The 21,703-nt window shown below is 33.1% G+C and overlaps 1 protein-coding gene across 1 annotated transcript in view; it reads left to right on the forward strand.

The window, feature by feature from the left end:
- Positions 1-21,703, forward strand: part of LOC107453034 (protein O-mannosyl-transferase Tmtc3) — a 105,465-nt gene that overhangs the window by 75,233 nt on the left and 8,529 nt on the right. Inside the window, exons 18-19 of the mRNA XM_016069693.3 lie at positions 1,388-1,508; positions 18,299-18,400. Of these exons, the coding sequence (XP_015925179.1) occupies positions 1,388-1,508; positions 18,299-18,400 (223 nt within the window). The remainder of the gene's footprint in view (positions 1-1,387; positions 1,509-18,298; positions 18,401-21,703) is intronic.

Raw genomic sequence — 21,703 nt, forward strand, 5'->3', positions numbered from 1 at the left:
TTTTTTAAAGTGATAGAGAATCGGAAAGTACTCCTGAAGCATTAGGGCTATTTTTGCCAATTTTTTTAAATTCTCATCGCTTTGTAGAAAAAACTAGGTGTTAAATTTTGAATTTGAAATGTGTAATGGTGACAATAATTTTAAATCAGTTTTAGTAAGTACAAAGATTTAAACATCGAAACATAAGTTTTGTTCCATTAGTGAAATCTTGCCCACATATGAAATGCATACCTGCCAACTTTTATTCATTTGGCGTAAAATTTGATTTCTATATTTAAAGTGGTTGTAAAATGTATGTTTTCTATATATTCCTTGCATTTATAAGCTTAATTTATTGTCTTTTTGACCACCATTATTTTTTAAAAAATTACGCATATAAACTAGTATGTTATAGTACTGTGTTAGTCCTCCTAATGCCATTAGTACCAGTCGCCCTAGGGCACAATATCAGATTAAGAGGTCAGGTGCCCGCTAACGCGGGCAGGCACCTTAACAAACCCAGATCGTCGTCGTCTGTGTTAGTCCACATAAACTTATTTAAAATACAGAGTATGTTTCTGCCTAAAATTGTAATTCAGATTCCATTTTACTACCACTGAGGAAATTCATCCTCGAAAGGATTAAAAGTTAACAGGCATAGAAATGTAAGCTATAATCTTTAAAATTTATATTATTTTGTGTCATTTAAAAAATACAGTTTCATTTTTCAATAACAATGAAATTGGAAGCACAAGTATTTCAATATTAGGATTTATTTTACAGAAACGAGATAATTATAATTTATTATTGGTATAAATATTTATATTTAGATCTGAAATCAAAGCAACAGTGCTTAACATATCTTAAGTGGTAGGTAACAGAAAGAAATATTTAATTAGGTATAGTAAATATATAATTATTACGTATTATTTCCACTTACATAACTGCTAACTCTTCCGGCTTTCGTGTAAGATTTTATTTTCCTATTTAAAGTGGCAGCGAAACTCATGTTATTCCATTAAACTTTTTGAATTATAATTATAAGTATAAATGAGTTTGACCACCACTATATATAAACAATTACAACAAATATATAAAAGCATAATAGTGAATACTACAGTGTAATTCAACCCAGTCAAAACGTAAGTGTATTTTTATTAGAAAAATTATTTATCGGTAATTGTTTAATTACCACTTGGAAAATCTATTCCCAGAAAGAATGAATGTTGGCAATTGACTTATATAGAGCCTGATATTAACGAGTTAGATTGGATTTTTGAAACTCAGTACTATCCAAACTAAGCATTTCTTTTTTTAAAATGCGTTTAAAACATTTTCTTTTTTAGTTAAATTTTATATTCTTTTTTACGTCTTTTATGTTTTACATGATAAAAATTTTCTTTTTCAGATTGAAGGCTCTTTTGAAAACGAAAGAAGTGAATGAACGAGTTTATTTTCATTTAGGAATGTTAGCAATGGATGATAAAAATTTTACTCTTGCTGAAAAATGGTTTCGCCGTGCTGTCGAGGTAAAAAAAAATAATACAAAACTGTAACTAACCGTAGGAAGAAAATAAACTGTTATAGAACCTTTTCAAACTTAATTTCGGTAACAGTAATAGAACTACGGCAATCACGAATTAATAAAAGTTTAAACACATATTTGCTTGCAAAAAATTTACGCGTAAATATAAACAGAGATGCCAACTACTTCACATTCGTATTAATATTTTAAAAAAAAACTGTAGAAAACTACGAACTAAAAAATTGATTTTTGGTTATTTTTGTTAGCTTTTTATAAGGTTCACCACAGCTTAATTGTCTTTACATGGGAACTACCCTGTCAGAGCGGTCTCGCTGTTCCGCCAAACACTATATAGGGTTAAAATAGCTGGTTCGAATCTCTCCGTAACCCTAAATGTATCCTAGTGATATCCTTCTCTAACCTGTACTTTGACATAGTTGTATAAGTCGTATTTTGTAATAAGCACGCAAGTATAGGGTTAAAATAGCTGGTTCGAATCTCGCCGTAACCCTAAATGTATCCTAGTGATATCCTTCTCTAACCTGTACTTTGACATAGTTGTATAAGTCGTATTTTGTAATAAGCACGCAAGTATAGGGTTAAAATAGCTGGTTCGAATCTCACCGTAACCCTAAATGTATCCTAGTGATATCCTTCTCTAACTTGTACTATCGGTTTGACATAGTTGTATAAGCCTTTATATGTATGCAGCTCCGGACACGCCAAAATCATTAAAAAAGCGGTAAAGAGCTACAAAGTAAATTTTGCAAGTATTTGACTATTTTTGCTTGCTTTTTAAATGGTACAGCATAACATTACTCTTAATGAGTGGTGAATTATATAAGCTTACGAATTATTTAGAAATAATGGTGGATAAAAATTTACTAAATTGAATTTATTGAACCAAGAATCGCAATTGATAAACTACCACTCTAAAATATATATTTGCTGTCCGGAGCAATTTGGCATCTCTGTGTATATGTAACATTAAATTCATCGTTAAAAAAATTGAAATTCCTTCCTGCGCTTTCACGATATTGATATTTCTATCGCTATTAAAATTTTCTTAAAACAAAGGAGACCTTGTATGTTTTTTTCAACTTTAAAATTTAATCGCTTTTTTCATGTGGATAAAAACTTCTTCAGAAAGAGATGTTTTAAAACAGAAACACGTACACGTGCGCTCGAGTTGTTGGGCGAATGAATAAATGCTCTTTTTGCTTCCCTAAGTAAATCGGAAATAAGAAAAAAAGTTTCTGTCTTCTTTTCTTGAGCTAAAGGTTATTTATCTTCACTCCTTATTTTACTTGATTTTTTGTTTTCGGCCTCTTCGCCTTCTGCGTTGCTGTTTAGTTGCGATGAAGAAGTTTCAAATGGACAACGAATGTTACTTTCGGAAAACACAACCAGGTTCTGCTTCTATCGAAATTTAAAATAATGGCTATTTGGCTGGAGAACACGGACGATGTGATGATTTTTTTTGTAGATAAAACAATCCTATCCTGCTTTACTTTGGTTGTAGTAAACGTTCATTCGCAAAACGTGATGCCCATTTTTCAACTATCTCTATGGGATGAATATTTGTTTCTTCTAGTTATAACTCAATAAAAGCTGTAGAAATATAATTTGAGTAAAAACACATTTTTTTCATTTCATACTAGACATTGATAAATGGCTTAAAAAAAAAAGAATAAATACTACATTCAAAACAAATAGCTATTTTTAAACAATTAATATTCATTAAATTGCATCAATCATAAGAAGACATCAATATCCATCATAACATAAATATTTTATTTCAATTTTGAATAACGTATATTTAACATTTGTAATTTAAATATCTTTAGACTGGAAAATATCCTCTTAATTTAGGCTTATGTACTACTTTTTCATGGATATGGAAATGACATAGCTTGCTCCTCGAGGAAACGAAATGGCATTTTACCCATTCACCAAGAATACATAAAGAACATTGGCATGTAGGTCGTTAAAAAATGGCTGCAAAAGTATGTAAATAGTTAGATGGAATAGATAACTCGCTGTTAGTAATATTATTTCATTTCCAACTTATTTTTGGGAAGAATAAGTTAGAAATTGTCATCTATGACAATGAGGTTTTATTGAGTCATAAAAAACATATTTTACACTTGGTTGGTTGGTGTCGTATCCTCTATTGAATCATATTTCATGGTGTGCTTGAATAGTTTTTGTTATTTCTATGGCACTAAAAGAATACAAATCCTCTTCTGTGGGGTAGTTTAAGAGGTGAAGGCCTGCAGCGACTGCAGGGCAGTTAAAAACATGATATGGTGTCAGTTCCACATTAAGACAGTTGCCACAGTTTTGATATTTTCTAGTCTTATCTGTAGAAATTTTCATGTTTTTATGATGTTTTGTTCTTAGTCTGAGGAGAGTAGTGGCTGTCTTCCTATCGATGTCAAGATTAGTTATTTGATCGTTTTACACTTGAAATCTCTTATAGACGTAACGTTCTTAACACGTTGAGCACCACGTCAGCCATCGGTGGCTGACACTGGACTTTCCATTTAGGCCGCGTTAACCACCGGTGGCTGACACTGAAATTACATTTAGGCCGCTTCAACCACCGGTGGCTAACCCTGAAATTACATTTAGGCTGCGTCAACCACCGGTGCCTGACACTGAAATTGCATTTCTGCCACCGCAATTTCAAAAATTTTTAGGAGAATTAATTAATTTAAATTATTTAAATAAATTTTTATCTTTGAATCTTATCTGCAGAATTACTTAATAGATTTTTGAGTATATTATAGATTGATGTAATTTAAAAAAATAATGGCTATAATACAACAATGGAAACTATTATCGGTGTCAGAAGATATGAAAGAGTAACAGAGATGCTAACTGTTGCTCTGTTAGCATAAGATATTGGGAAGTGGCAAAGAATAGAAAATAAAAAAAATGCACAAATTGTTTTATTTCGCCAATACTTTTTTAATTGCTCACCCTGAAAAATTACGAACTAAACTCTCAAGTTATGTGAGTTCTTGAAAAATTTAAATGTAATGGTGGGCAACATTGCTTTAAATCAAATTTACAAACCAAAAATTCAACATAATTTTTTTTACCACAAGTAAAATTGTTTCCATAAAGTGGAACAAGTTGGCATCTCTGACAGCAGTCACAGAATCAAACAAGTAAAGGGGATTATAAGGAGATTTGGCCACGAAATCTGTTGTAGCGATGGCCAATTTTTGCCAGACTACAGCGCTACCTATAATTATTTTCATTATTGAAACACTGGATGGCAACTTCTTTAGTTTTTCTTCTCTGGTGTGTAGTACGAAAAGTTATGTATATAGTTTTTCTCCGTGTTTTTAATACGTCAATTTTTATTTATTTAGAAGTAAATGAGAGAGGAAGTAAGCTATTTTATCCTTACCCTTCATTGGAGACAACCGGATTCCACCGTTTTGGAAACCGGATCCAAATATATGGTTTCTGCAGTTGGAAGCACAATTCCGAAACGCTTCAATAACTGTTGATCAAACAAAATATGATTATGTCCTAAGCACCATCGAAGCCGAAATATTATCACAAGTGTCGGATATAATGACGAATTCACCTCAATACGGACAATACACTGCAATTAAAGACTGGCCAATCGCTTTGTTCGTAGATACGGAAACTCAAAGGCTGTTAACCGCAGTCGAATTGGGTAATAAAAAACTTCCTCAGCTATTATGTGAAATGAAAAATTTGGAGACTGATAAAGTAACTGAACCGTTTCTTAGAACACTTTGGCTAAGGACAAGGATTGCCCTTAGAAATAAGAAGCATTTTATCAATCAGTAAAGATGATTTAATAAAATTGGCGACAATGGCCGATAAAATGTGGGAAATAAAATCAACACCGTTACAGAGCGCTGCTATTGTTTGTCAGAATAATAACAATGTCATAGTTAAACTACAGGAGAAAGTTTCTGAACTATCACTTCAAATCAACGAATTTAAAAAAGGCAGTACTATAATCAGCCACGATATAGATTCCGCTCTAGTGGTAATTATTGTAATAGACTCAGTAATTCAAACACAGTATATGTCATTATCATTCTAAGTTTGGCGACAAAGCTTTGCGATGCGATAAACCTTGCGATTAGCATAACAAGATCGAGCGTCAAACAAAGGGTGGAACTCTGTCGTCTTTTTATTCGGAACAAAAGAACCGCCACCCATTTTTTAATCGACACAGAAGTGGAGATTTCGATGATATCCACATTACCTCAAGAAAAAAAATATGTTGACAAACTAGAGCTGTTTGCTGCAAACGGAACCAAAATTAAAACTTATAGACGAAAGTTATTAATACTAGATTTGAGAGTGAGACGAGCATTTCATTGGCTTTTTGTTAGCAGATGTTTATAAACCATTAATAGGTATTGACTTTTTGTCTCATTTTCACCTTTTGGTTGACAGTAAAAATGGCAAATTGATGGCACAACATCCCTATCCTGTATTGGTATGCCTTGTTATCGTGTTGATAACCTAACATTAAATGCAGTACAAAATCAAAACGAAGATATTCTTTAACGATTTTCTGATCTATTACGATCAACATTTGTAAATAACAAAATTAAGAGTCGCAACATTGAGTCATAACAAAACTAAGAGTTACAATTTCATAGAATGGAGTTCTTGTTACCGCAAGAGCTAGAAGATTTTCACTAAAAAATTAAAAGCAACAAAAGAGGAATTTAACTTCATGTTGCAACAAGGTCGTTGTAAACCTTCAAAAAGTAGTTGGGTTAGCTCTCTACACCTCACCTTAAAGAAATCATGCGACTTGAATCCTGTGGAGATAATAGGGCCTTTAACAAAACCGCTATTCTTAACCATTTTTCACTGACTGGTTCTATTCTACACGGGAAAAGAAAATTTCGATAGACTTAGTTCGAGCGTATCAACAAATTCCAGAGCCCGATGCCGAAATTCCAAAACATCAATTATTATCCCTTTCGGGTTGTTTGAATTTCCTTTCATGATTTTTGGTTTACGTAACATAGCTTAAACCTTTCAACGATTCATGAATATGGTCTTATCAGGGTTAGAGTTTGCATTCTGCTATGTAGACAAATTGATTGCCTCCTCAAATGACAAAACGCACCGGCGAACACTAAAAGATAGTTTTTAAAAGATTAAATGTGATTACGGCTTATGCATCAATAATGAAAAATGTGTTTTTAGATCATCAGAAATTATTTGAGATACTAAGTGCACTTGAGCCTACATCGACCCCTAGTCTTCGCAAGATTTTAGGAATAATTAATTTTTATCACTGCTTCTTTCCAAATTGCGCTAAGCTGCAACAACTATTAACATCATTACCTAATGGGAGTAGCAAAAACTGCAAAATACCTTTAATTGTGAATGCATTTAGAAACCTTAAAAACGCCCTTTGTAATGCTACTATGCTATTTCACCCATTAGTAACGCTGCTGTATCCTTCAGATGTGACGCTTTTGTTACTGCAATAGGGAGAAATACTTCCATCCAACTTCTTTTCAGTATATGATCGGGAACTTTTGTCTATTAACACTGCAATGAAGCATTCAAGTACATTTTAGAAGGAAGAACTTTCATAATTTATAGGGTCCACAAATTTATCACTTTTGCTTTCCAGATAAATTTAGAGAAAGCCTCCCCTAGACAAGCAAGACAACCGAATTATATTGCTTGATAATATTCAATCCAACCCAATATCCAATTTTCGACAAATATTCAATATATTGCAGGAGAGGAAAATGTTGTAATAGGCGCTGTTTTTAGAATCTTCATAATTTCGATGATTGATGATCCAAACATACCAGAATTTCAAAATTATGAACCATATTGAAAAATAACCCAAGACTAAAGATGGTTAAAATTCCCATTCCAGACACCGGGGAATCTATTTATTGTGATGTGCTACCAACAGTAACCGCCCATACATTCCTTCAAAATTTAGTCGACAAATATATTCATCTATCCATTACCTATCACACCCAGGGATTAGATGCACTAGGAAACTCAACACGAAAAGATTCATATGGCCGAATATCAATAACGACTTCCAGCTGTTGTCGAAAGCGTGTTTATCATGTCAACAATCTAAAATACATAAACATATACAGTCAGCACTAGGAGAATTCGAAATTCCTCAATATAGATTCAAGCACTTAAACATCGATGTAATTAGATATCTTTTAACTATCATTGAGTCGCTATACACGAAGGATTGAAGCTGTTCCATTCGAAGATAAATCTGCAGAATCAATACCCAAGGCTTTTTATTTCCAACTAGTTTTCAAGTTTGGAATTCCAACTCGCATAACTTCCGACCAAAGTCGAAAATTTTTTAAAGCCAGCTATTTCGCGCGAAGTAAAAATATTTAGGATTTCTTACCAACACTATAACAGCCTATCATTCCCAAGCAAATGGATTGATCAAGAGACAACACAGAACAAAGAGAAGGACTCAGATGCCGTCTTCAAATCAGACGAACTCTTCCGAATTTTACGGAAGATTTTATTTTCATATTTAAAGTGGTAGTAAATATAAACTATTTTTTCTTTTATGAACTTAATTTTTAGATGATTTTGATCACCACTATTCTTACAAAAATTAAGCACATATATTAGTATGCGTTACTATCATGGTTTTTTCAAATGCAACGTATTTGTTTGCTTAAAATTGAAGTTTTAATTCCATTTTAATACCACTGGGAAAAACGATAATGGAAGGGATTAAAAGTTATCAGAATCAAAATCCTGACTGGAAGCACTGCCTCTCGTTCTTCTGGGGATAAGGGCAGCCATCAAAGAAGTCTTGGGTTGCTCATCTGCAGAGCTAGTATACGGAACTGCCGTGTCATTACCAGGAGAATTCTTTTCAACAATTCCTGATATAACACAGTCTGAATTTTCTCAAACCTTGCAGAGAATTATATGGAAGATTATTATATACCATGAGAATTATATACCATGATTTCTACAATAACCCACGGAGTTTTCTTTTCAAAACAACTTTCAAATTGTTCACACTTATTCCTTTACGACAACAATTCTTCACTACAACCTGTCTATCTTGGACCGTATTCCATAAAATCCAGAAAAGATAATTACTTCGATATTGAAATTCAGGGGGAAATAAAAATAGTTTCGATCGGCATGTTAAAACCATGCTTTCAACTGGAAGATAGTGATATCTCCAACCAAAAACCGACAAGAGAGAACTTCGAGAGAATCGTTACTACTAGGAAGGAGAGTGTGTAGCGGTGGCCAATATTTGCCAGGCTGCAGAGCTACCCATAATTAATTTTATTATTTTATAGTTGAAACACTGGATGACAACGCTGTAAAATTCAAAGATGAGCTCTCGATTAAAACAATAAAAAAATTAATTTGATACATTAGGCTTACAACTGCCTTCATTCAATTCTTAAATCAATCTATTGTATTTACATTATAAAACGCCATGTAGTGGCTCGGAATTACATTTTCATAATTAAGTTGCCATCTAGTGGCTAATAATTTTGTCAGATTTTTGTCTGCAATCCTGCAATCTCCCCCCCCCCCAAATGAACTTAAAAGTTCATTTAACTTCAATTCAAATTAACAATTAATTATCAATTCAAATTAACAATACCAAACATAAAATACAATGAAAATTAACTTCAAATTGAAAAATTATATTTAACGACACTTTCTCGAATTATTAAAATTTCCTACTTTATGAATTTTAATACAGTTTAACGAAAACATTTTACCAAATATGTGTTATTAATATGCGAAAGAAAAGAAAAAAACATTAAGTAATTTCTAAATTATACAGCAACTGCAATGGACGACGGATAACTCCACGGGGGTTTTTATGTCACAGGCTCTTATTTGTTCATCACGTCCTGGATATACCTCTTTTACCTTACCTAATTGCCAGACTTGTCTCGGTTCCACCTGAAAGACCAATATCATTAATTTTTATGTTACAACCATTTGCAGGAGAAATCATATTATTTGGACGCAGTTCGAATAAATATTGCTGTTTCCAGAAATGTTCAATTAAAGTTTGTTGATATTTTAGTCTATTTCGAAGATCAGTTTTTTCAGGATCACTGTTCTTTGAAGTGGTAAGGACCCACAAGGAAATGAGCAGGAGTCAATGGAGTAGGTTCCAAAGCATCATCATATTATGAGTAGGTCAAAGGTCGAGAATTGAGTATTGCTTCAATCTCGACTAGGACTGTTGACAACTCTTCATATGTAAGCGAGGCTTTCCCTAATATCTTCTTTAAAGATGATTTTACGCTTCTTACCATTCGTCCCCAAAATCCCCCCCCCAGCAGACGGCAAGGGGAACAATGTATTTCCATTCGATCTTTTGAGATCCAAAATATCCATGTAATTCTGATTTCTTGTTTAATCATCGTTGCAATTCTTTATCGGCCCTTTTAAATGTAGCAGCATTATCGGAATAAACAGTTCTGCAAAGTCCTCTTCGGCCAATAAATCTCTTGAAAGCCAATATGAAAGTTTGAGTTCGTAAATCGGATACAAGTTCCAAATGACTTTTTCGAACTGAAGCACAGGTAAATAAACAAATGCAGGCCTTTTAGGAAGAACCAAGTTCTTTGATAAACAGGGGTCCGGCAAAGTCTATTGTACCAGTAACATCAAATACTGCACACATGTTCATTCTATCAGTAGGAAGTGGAGCAATTTTTTCCAGAAATGCTTTAACTATGTATCTTTTGCAAATTAGACAATTATTCAATATTTTTTTCGTTAATTTTCAAGCCTTTTCGATCTTAACTGTGTTAAAGTAGCCGTTAATTCACACTGAGCAACTCTTTCGTGACACGACATCACAATAAGAACAGAAAATTCACTATTGTGTGGCAATAAAATTGGATGTTTTTCATCTTCTGTTATTTCCGCTAATTATAAGTGTCCCCCCAACTCTAATTACACCATTTTCGTCCAGAAAAGGATCAAAACATTTTATCCGGGAATCATTGCTTAATTCTTTACCTCTCACGAGTGCAATCTTTTCTGGGCTGAAAGTCGTTTCTTGAACACGACGTATCCAGAAGGTTTCTGCTTTAGAAATTTCAAAAGGAATTCAAAGGCTCAGTGCACTTAGTTTTTATTTTTAGATTGTGTACAAATCGTCTTATCCATGCTGTTACTCTAATGGTTTTATTTAGAGTCCCAAACAGTTTTAAATCAAAGAGATTTTCCTCAGCAGTAGTTAAGAGAGAAACGTAAGATTTACGGGTTTTTAAATTAAGAGTACTGTTATCACTATCATGAACAATATGTGGAGCTTGAGGGGTCAGTCCACCATAAATTACTGGTAATCAGTTCTGATAACTTTTTTTCTTCTGGTAATGATGTCTGCTGGGTTTGTTTGACCAGGACAATGATGCCAAATTCCTGTGTCAGTCAAATATTGAATTTCTCGCATTCTGTTGGCAACATAAGGCTTCCACCTAGAAGACGAATCCTTAATCCAAGAGAGTGCAACGCTTGTACGGGTTTGATATGGGACATTAATCTAGCACCTATTAAAGCAGCAGTTATTTCAAGCCTGGAAATTGTCAATTTCTTTAGAGGTGCTAATCTGCCTTTAGATAAAAGAAACTTTACACTGATGTCATTATTGGTGTCTGTAAACCGTAAATAGATGACGGCTCCATAGGCAATTTCACTACTGTCAGTGAAACAATGAATTTGGATGGATTTCATATCTTCGATCAAGGTTGAATCAAAATAACATCTTGGAATTTGGAGACTATTGACTAAAGGTAATTCTTCACACGAGATCTCCCATTGGCGAGCTGTATCGACCGGTAACTCCTCATCCCAGTGTATTCCTTTTCCCCAAAGTTTTTCTTATGACTGTGAACCACTGGCTCATGTGTATCCTCACAAATTTTCAAAGCAACTTTGCTTGAGTAACAGAGAGTCTTTCATGTTAACAACTCATTTAGAGTTGAACCTGCTATACAATAAGTGTCGTTTTCTACGGCAATAATACTTTTAACTGATGCTTGCTGTCTTGAAGTGCTTGGCTCACACTTTGGATCACCTGCGGATTTTGTAGACTATTCTTGACCTGTTTTCTAGCAATTTGCTTTTGACAAAATGTTATCAAATAAATAATAATCCGAGTCTGCAGAATAATCGGAACTTTTGACATCGGGTTTATGAACTGAGAATCGCAACTCATCTTCATTGCAATTTTACTCGTAGTTTGGAGGCCAGTTTGTTTTTAGCCAGATTTAAGCCTTTCTTGGGAAAATACATTTTCCAGCGCATTTAAGATGCGCTTCACTATTCATAGGGAGTCGACTTGGTAAAAAAAGCATAACGCATGGCTAGTAATTTATTAATAAGTTGTATAACATTGAGTGAAGATAGAATCACACCAGTTTGAATTGGCATCTTTGAAATATGTCTATAGCCGAAGACAAAAACGACAGCTTTCTATCTTTGTTTCGGAGTTTAATTGCACTTTTTCTTGTTCTGGTAGTCATTAAGTGAATCCATTAGCTTAAGAGACTTATAAATCATGCCGTTGTTAGTGCAGTTGATATTTGTTGTATGTGTACAGATTTTTCAAGGGTAGAGCAACAGTTTTGATGGATATTAACTGCGCAGCAATAAATGAGCCTTTCTAAATGGTGTGAAGATCTCAAAACAGACTATGCGTACACTTCATCAATCCACGATTGCTTGATGCATCCTAAAGACACGTACCACAAAGGTAAGTCATTTTCCAAGCAAATGTCTTTGGGAAGACTAAAGTATATCGCAAAAATGAACTTTTAATGTTTTTGAAAACGGGAGGAACATCTGGCAGACAGCAAATTTCTTCCCCATATATGTTGAAAGTTATGGACCTATTTGTCCCAGTTAAGAGATACCAGCAGCCTTCCACATATGTTATATTTGAAGACCCCATATCAGAAACAGATGCTCAACTTTTAAACTAATACTTTTAACAACTTTTACCACTTGGTGTACATGGTTTAATATTTTCCTACAAGTAAATGTTGAACGGTCAGTTAACTCACGTGCGACGTCTTCCTTACTTGGGGATTTCAGGCCTCAAATCATTACTACCATATAATGGTGCGCATTGACTTTGTTTCCCAGAGTCGATTGCCAAAGCAACTCTTTCTTGGCTACATCAAATGATGGGATGCGATTCTCATCTCATGAATGGAAATACAGCAATATTTGCCTAAATCACTCATTGCACAACCATTGGCTTGAAGCAAGTTAATAATATTGCAAAATCAACTTAAGATTCCAAAATCATGTATGCCTCGAATCCTTTGACTCAAAGTGCTATAAGCAGGATAAGCAGAATTTCTTAAATACTCGTAACCATGCTTTACCAAAGCAAATCGTAGTTTTAAGCCCTTAATTAAGTTTTCTTCAGACCAATTACCTATAGTAAGAGGATTCTCTGCTAAGACTACTATTTGTTGGCGTGTAAGAAAAAGAGTACATTTTCTTTTCAAAGTGGTTAATTGTGATTGCAACTCTTGGTTTTGGATTTTCAGGGTAACGAAAATTTCTTAAATACTCGTAACCATGCTTTACAAAAACAAATCGTAGTTTTAAGCCCTTAATTAAGTTTTCTTCAGACCAATTACCTATAGTAAGAGGATTCACTGCTAAGACTACTATTTGTTGGCGTGTAAGAAAACAATACATTTTCTTTAATATGTTAATTGTGATTTCAACTCTTGGTTTTTTATTTTCAAATTTAAATTTTCTTCAATCAAACTCTAAGGACCATCAAAAATTTGAACTTCGGTTTCACCCTATATAATGAAACGAAAATATATTATGAGAAAACATCTACTTTTATAAAATGTTTCATATTTGTAGAATATACTGAAATATTTCATGAATGCTGGTAATAAATGGAAAAAAATTAAAAATGTTTTACTTATTTCTCTAAAATGGGTTTAGTATTTTTGATTATGAGCCAAATAACAAACAGAATTTTATTTAAACAAACTACGCAAACGAAGATGAATTAGTAAATATATGCTTGCATATGAATGAACTTCCATAAATTTACTTACTTTATTTAAAAACAGCTGGGCACCTGGGCCGCGCAGCGGCCCCTATCCCATTCATCATGAAACTACAAAAATGAGTTAAAAACATTTTGAATATAAGCAGTCGTTGTGGTAGCTTTACAATAATATTACCATGATTAGAGAAAATACAAACTTGAACAGAGATATTTACAGTAATTGCCATGAAAAAATGTACAGAAAATATAACCTTGATTAGAAAAAATTACAACTTGAACAGAGATATTTACATTAATTGCCATAAATATGTACAGAAAATTGAATATGAGCATGAATAAATGATGATTATATATATACAAAAGTCGTGATTCATAGGCGTGAAGGTTTTACATAAATTTTGTCAAGCCCTAGTGGCGCCATCTAGTATGATCAACTTTAATTTGAAAGGGCAGTATGCAGTATTTATTTTAATAATCTGTATGGAAAATTAGAGTTCTGAATAATAATAAGAGTTCAAATAGAAGTTCAAATCAAGTCAAAAAAGATGTTACTGTGCAAGAGTGGCTTCCCCCATAATCCTCTGAAGCACTTCTTGATTTTTTAAAAGTTCTTGCAATTCTTTAATTATTGTAACCAATCTTTGAGCAAGTCCTGTAGTTGGTGGTGGTATGGCACGTGTTCCCCTCCTGCGGGGACGGGCTCTGCACCCCGTGTAGTTGGCTGTATGAGAGTCTCCGCAGTTACTGCACTTAGGTGGTGTACAGTGATACACGAAAGTCAGCATACACCTTTCAAAATTAACAGAAACTTATTTATTTCAAATATTTACCTAAGAATTGAATTCAATTTAGCTTAAATTGATTAGAAATAAAAAATTGATGAGCAAAAACAGTAGTTTTTTTAATCATTAGACATAAAATAATATAAAATATTGGAGAATCAGTCATTTCGCAAGTCACGAAAGTGAACATACAGGAAATTCTACGTTTGAAATTTCCATATTTTAATATTTAGTTGGTCCACCTTTTGAATTTAAAACAGCTCTCATACGATTAGGCATTGAATAGACCAGTCCTTCGGTTACAGTGCGGGGGATTTTTTGCCATTCTTCAAGCAATGCCTTTTTAAGATGGTCTTTGCTTTTAATTTGCCTTTTTCTGATACTTCTGTCTAGTTCATCCCATAAATTTTCGATAGGATTCAGGTCGGGGCTTTGAGGAGGGGAGTGCAGTTGTTTTGGAGTGTTGTACAACAGCCATTCCTTGACAACACCAGCTGTGTGCTTTGGATCCTGATCTTGTTGGAATATCCAGTCATTTCCTATGCCTAATTTTCTCACTGATTGCTTCAAATTGTTTTTCAATATATTCAAATAGACAAAACGATCCATAGTAGTTTCTATAAAGACTAAATTGCCAACACCTGAAGCTGAAAAACAGCCCCAAACCATCACTGAACCTCCGCCATGTTTTACTGTAGGAATCAGATTCTTCAATTCTAACTCTGTTCCAGGTTGTCGCCAAACTTTTTGCTTACCATCCCAGCCAAAAATGTTAAATTTAGATTCGTCTGTAAAAATAACTTTGCTCCAGTAATCGAAATTATCGTTTTCATGAAGATGCGCAAATGCTAATCTTTTGTCTCTATTGACTTTACTAATGAGAGGTTTTTTACGAGGAATTCTGCTATTATATCCTTCTTCTCTCAAGGCTCTTCTAACACATTCTGGATTTACATCAGTTTCTTTAACCTTTTCAAGATGTTTGGCTATGTCTACTGCAGTAGTTTTCGGATTATTACGAATTGTTCGAATGATTTCTCTTTTATCTCTACCGTTCAATTTTGGTGGTCTACCAGTACGAGGTAAGTTTTCCGTAGTTTTTGTCAAATTATATTTCTTTATTATTCCTTGCACTGTAGCTCTACTTCTACCAATAATTTCACTTATTTGATTGAGTGATTTTGCTTCATTTTTCAATTTAATAACCAGTTCTCTGATTTCTAATGATGTTTCAGTTCTTTTAGTTGCCATTTTAAAATTAATGAAATAAATTTCATTCAAAAATCTCCTCTAAAGCTTATATAAAACAAGGCACAATTCTTACAAATATATTAAGAGAGTAAAAAGATGGCCAAATACCTGCAAAAATCTATTTAAATCCAACTGTATGCTCACTTTTGTGAGTTTGAAAAACACATATTTTTAACTTAATCTGAAAATGATTATGATAATCTTAAAATGTTTGATGTCTATTAGACACATAATAATTCAAATGCATACTGGTAGCTATACGAATGATAAAAAGAAATTTATTTGCATTTTATTTCAAAAAATGGGAAAATTTGCAAGTGTATGCTGACTTTCGTGTATCACTGTATTTTCATCTTTTTGGCACTCGTATGATCGGTGTTTGGTGGCGCACTTAACACATCTTGATGGTGAATTACATGATCTTTGACTGTGTCCAAATTCTTGGCAGTTGTAACACTGGATTTTATTTTGCCCGCCTCGGAACCTTTCAATACTGACCGGGATACTTTGTATATTGGTGATAGAGAAAATTTGTCGATTAACATCTGTTTCTGTGAGAATTGTGAAAAAAAGTGGGAGGAGCCTGTAGGTCCCGCCCACTTTTCTCTTAAACTGAATTATCTTTTGCGTTATGATGTCTGACTTTGCCAGTTCCTGGGAGATATGATCAGTATAGAATCCAACTGGAAGACCACGAATAAGAACTTTTATATGCTTAATTGGTTGAACTTTTGCTGTAGTTGTGGGTGGATCTACAGTTGAACTGGAATCCTCCTTGGGTGGAGCTAAGTCAGTATCAGATATAGATTCAGATGGTTGTAAGGAGGTGGCGGTATCTATCGGTGAAAAATGTTTACTATTTGTGGTCATGATTAGATTTGCTTCAGCTTTTTTGACATTATTTTTCTTCTTCTTCAAAGGGGGTTCTGCAATATTTTTGGTTGAGCTTTCTGAACCTCCGGTTGACTCATTCCCCGTCTGCTCCAAAAGTTGGCCGCCTTCATAAGTTTCCATATCAATGACATCAATTGGTGTTGTCGGTATTTCGGGCCTATTTGGCACAGGCATGAGAGACTGCTCCAAATGATTTAGTTTCTCAAGTAGTTCTTTATTTTTCATTTCATCTTCTTTAATTCTCCTTCCCATGTCTGCTAACTTTTCAGCCATTTTGGTTTCAAAATCCGAGCATTCCTCATCCGTCGTTGAACCACGTGCACGTCTTTCGGTCAGCCGCTTTCCGCCACGTCCGTGTTGGTGATACGTAGCCATTGTTGCGTGATTGCGAATATTAACTTCAGCAGTGATGTTAACGTAAATTGAAAGCTACTATATCGGGCAGAATCATTTAACTTAACTTGCATCTACTTATACTCTTAAGTTAATTCAGAATTAGAAAAACATACATGATTGCAAGAGTATGAAATAGATATTACTCACTCAAAAGACACCAATGAAAATCCGAAAGTTCTACGACCTCCTCGCGTCTCGATCAAAAAACGGGCACCTATATAGTAGTCGTATCTCAGCATCCGCATGAAAATCGAACTTCCATAAATATTATTCCACAAATTTTCTGTATTTTCATAAAATATTTTTCCAGTGGTGGTAAAAATAGTGAACTAATATTTTAATGAATTAGAATTAAAAAATAAACTTTTTCAACCACTTATAAATATTTTAACAGAAAATTAAAGGTCAGATAGATTAAAGGCCATGCTTCCAAGTCCTTATCGAGTTCTGAGAATTCTATTTCGTTTTTTTTTTTTAAATTTCAGCTTTAGTTGGCTGTTACTTCTAAATGTATTTCGCTCTAAACTCAAATGTTGACGGGTTACATAATAAGTACAATATATATACATTGATACATTTGGTAATTATTAAAACTGCACCAATAACAAGCAATTTTAATACCTATACCTTTGAGTGGCGAAGAAATAATTTGATAGTGGTAAATTTTGATTATCATGAGTGGGCCACAAGCAATAGCATCATGCCAATAGATACATTTTATCTTTATTCTGATCGGACGAACTACAAAAAACATGTTTTGCTTACTTTAATAAAGTAAAGCCACCGTAAAAGGGAACAAATAATATTTAAAAAAATTGAAATTATTTTAACTATATTAACTGAAGAACTTAGTGCAAGAACCAGATAAGTGACATTTTCAGAACGAAAAGAAGTTGTATCCTAATTATTTTATTACCAATTTATTAGAAGGCGGGAGCTAATAATTACTTGCTTTATTTTATTTACCACTGCCTAATTTGAAATATAAATCATGCAAGCACACTAAAAATTGATGTGATTAGTTATGTTAACATTTAAGTAAAAGTAAAAACATTTCTATTGCATTTAAACATACCAACCACTTTTTGTCATTTTCTTTGATTCATTAATTACTCAAAAAATTTCACTTACCTGGTTCTCCCATCAAGCTCTTTAATTGTGTCGGTACATTCGTTTTAGTTTTGAACATGATTTCGTTGTGTTTCTCAGTATTGGTTTATTGATTCTATTCACCCCATGCGAAGAGCGAGAATTCAGCTAGTATTGATATAAAAATTTTGAAAGTGGATGTATAAAAATTAATAATGCTAAAGATAATTTTTTTCAAACATTTTATCACATTTTTATGCGAATGTTTTTCTATTCTAATTTTTTTCTTTTCTTTTTAATATTTTTTAGCTCCGAGGTGATTTCCGAAGTGCCCTTTTTAATCTTGCACTTTTGTTATCTGAAGCTAAGCGGCCTACAGAAGCACTTCCGTTTCTTCAACAATTACGGCAGGTAAAATTATTATGTGATCAACTGAGATTATTTTTAATATTTTAAAAAAATACTATCTAAAGAATGAAAGTTCAGATGTGGCTATACTGCGCCGAATTCTAAGTAAAAATTAATAATAATACGTTTTTTGATGAGAAAATTAAACGAATATTAGGAACTGCACCTAACGCGAAAATGAAAGGAAAATCATAATGAGTTGAGTTGAGAATAGAGTTTAATGGCACAAGAGCCGGAATCGATTAAACTGCGCCAAACGTACTTGGTGACGTGTAGGGCTCGCTAACTTGGGTTGCCAAATCAGAAAATTTTGATAATACAATAGGCTACCTGGTTTATTTAAATGCAATTTTTATTGTTAGTTAATAGAAAACAAAATTTAGGATAAATATAAATAAAACTACCTCCTCAAATGCACATGGCTGCCCATCCATAATAGAGAAGCGTCCCCAGTGACGTAAGAGGTTTGGATTGTTAAGAGGACGTTATATGACGCGAAAAACCCTTCACGGCATATGTCTTTCACCTCTGTAAGTAATTTAACCCTTTGACGCAGAATTTTAATTAAACACATGTTTGATACTTTTTCATTATTTTTATATTAATTAGTGAGTCCAAATTAGTGAAAAATATTCTATTTATCGTCTCAATAATTTATGGTTACGGAATGCAGCATGAAACACAGGTATCTTTTTTTGCGTTACTTGCAAGACTCATTTCCGAACAATATTTGTTTGCACTTATTTAAAGTCACTTAGATAGATCTAAGAGGAACATTTATTTAACTTTGAAATTTCCTTAATTTACAAAATCAATTATTGATACATTTTTTGAATATTAATGAAAAAAAAATTCAAACTGCTTTTCGGATATTATATTTTAGTACAAATAGAATTCCAATTATCTAAGAGATATTTTAAGTAACAATTAGACTGTTTTATTATTGATAAATACCAAAATACATTTTAGCTTGTAATTAGAGCGCTGGAAAAAAAAATATATTAGGGAAACCAGTGTCCCATCTGCGTTAAAGTGTTAAATACCGAAAAAAGCAAGTTCATGTTAGGTTTGTCTAAGGTATTGAGTTTCATATGTTGAATGGAAAAATTCGAAATGTCAAAATGCAAACAAATTATGAGATGATTATGCTGTGGAGAGGTTCTCCAATAATTTGAAATAATTGTATTTTTTAACATTTGAATTAATTGTATTTTTTTGAATAATAAGTATTTTTTAACGGTTGTTTAACGTATTTTTTTAACGTTAACGTTTATTCTAGGTTTACCTGAACTCATTTATTTCTCTAAACTTTAAATTACTTAGAAAGTTGAAAGAGTTGTTAGTCGTAAAGATTTTCAGGCTGTTTTTCGAAAGCTTTGTCGTCACATAAAAAGATGCTTTTTTTAAATTTTATTTTATAACCGTCGTTGAACAGCCAACCCAATTTTGATTTTCGACTACTAATGTTCAACTCCGTAACCTTGAAATTTTGAACACAATCCAGAAGACTAGAGAATTCCTGGATCAAGTATTGGGAGAAATTTGCATTCGCGGAGGACTTTTTGATGGAGCTAACCCGCATTTGCGTTACATGGTGAATAAAACCTTCTATGGTAAGCCTGGCGGCAAGGGGACTCTAACCCATGATCTGTCTACCACTGAGGATATTTTACGTCGTCACTGTGGTCGGTGTAAGCCGGGTGCGGAATTCGTATCGACCAGCTATAGCTGAGATTCCAACCCGGTTCACCTAATTGGAAGGCGAACGTTCTCTCCTCTGAGCCACTACGGCTTAACGATGCTCTTTTGCGAATATGTTATTTTCCTAACTACTGCGAGTTTGCAACAATTACTCATGATTGTTAACTCAAGTTCAGCCTAAATCCAGCGTTCACTTTACTATTTCGGAAAATGGTGCAAAACGTTAATACGGGGACAATAAGCCACAATTTTGTGCTGCAATTTTTTAATGTTTAAAAACTGACCCCGCTACTGGAAAATTAGCAAAAAATGAGAATAAGACAATGATTTTGATCATCTTTATCAAAGTGGGAAAATGTCGCGTAATTAGCGATTTTTTTAAAAAAAAGTTAAATAATTTTGAAAATATTTATGTTATTTCTCTAAACTATGTCTATCGCTCTAAAGCCTATACGATTCTTCACGGTAAGGTGGTATGTATAGTTTAAAATTATGGTTTTGCTTTAAGTGTAAGACACTTAATCTAGGGCTTTTTTTATTTTCCTTGGCCAAAGAGCTTCGGAAAACTGTATTAAGTAAAACTCAATCCTGATGATGTAACCTCTGTGTTGAATTATCTATTTATCGAACAATAAAGATTTTTAAGTTCAGTACTATATGCTATTTCAAACCGACGACAGTTTAACTTTATGAATGGAACAATAGGTGATGCCACCGAAAATGAATCTTTGCCATTTTATTCCATTTTATTTCAAAGTAAAGCGCTTTGAAACTATTTTTCAAAAAATATAAATTAAAGAAATGCTGATTTTGTGTCGTTAATATTTAAAAAATACTCTCTAATGTTTTTATCGGAGAGAATAAAAAAAAATTTTTTTTTTTTTTAAAGTAAGCGTTTTTGTTTAAATTTGGAAGCTGTCCAGTGACTGTTTACATTATATCTAATGATTAATGTTCGGCTTCATAATTACATCGCCGTGAAAAAGTATGTTCAGACAATTAAAATGAAATTCAGCAAATTTGAAAATTGGGCCAAATATTGTCTACGTTTCCAAGAAAAATAAATAGATAAAAAACTACCAAAAAGCCATTTTCCTGTGGACGAATGAATTTAATGTTTCTTTGAAGTCACTATTATTTCTATTTTTTCCCCCAATTTAAAAAAAAAGTTTTAAAAAACAAATTTTGTTTAAAAAAAATCATTTTGCGTTGTATACAGATTTTCAATCCGCCTAAAAATCTATAATTCAGTATTTTTTTAATATTATTACTGTCAATAAAAATTTATTTAAAAAGATGGAAATTTTGTGTTTTTAAGTTAACATCTTCTTGTATTCTTCTACTTTTTATACCTTATATAAATCTCTTTGCCGTCTGGCCAACCATGGAAGGTTTTCGTGATTTTCCTTTCTATGTAACGCAAACACAGATTAGTTTCACCAAATAGTCTTCCGCTGAGGCTAGCTTGTTCGATTGATCGAAGAGTTCCCTGGGCTGGGTTCGAAATTACAAGGCTAAGTAATTGCGAGTTTCTAAAAAGAAATAGTTTAAATTTTAAATAAAGTGTAAATTTCTCAAACAGCGAAGAATTGTACCAATATAGAA

The sequence above is a fragment of the Parasteatoda tepidariorum genome, chromosome 9, assembly GCF_982258835.1.
Source record: "Parasteatoda tepidariorum strain Cologne lab strain chromosome 9, Ptep-v5.0, whole genome shotgun sequence".
NCBI classification, from domain to species: domain Eukaryota; kingdom Metazoa; phylum Arthropoda; class Arachnida; order Araneae; family Theridiidae; genus Parasteatoda; species Parasteatoda tepidariorum.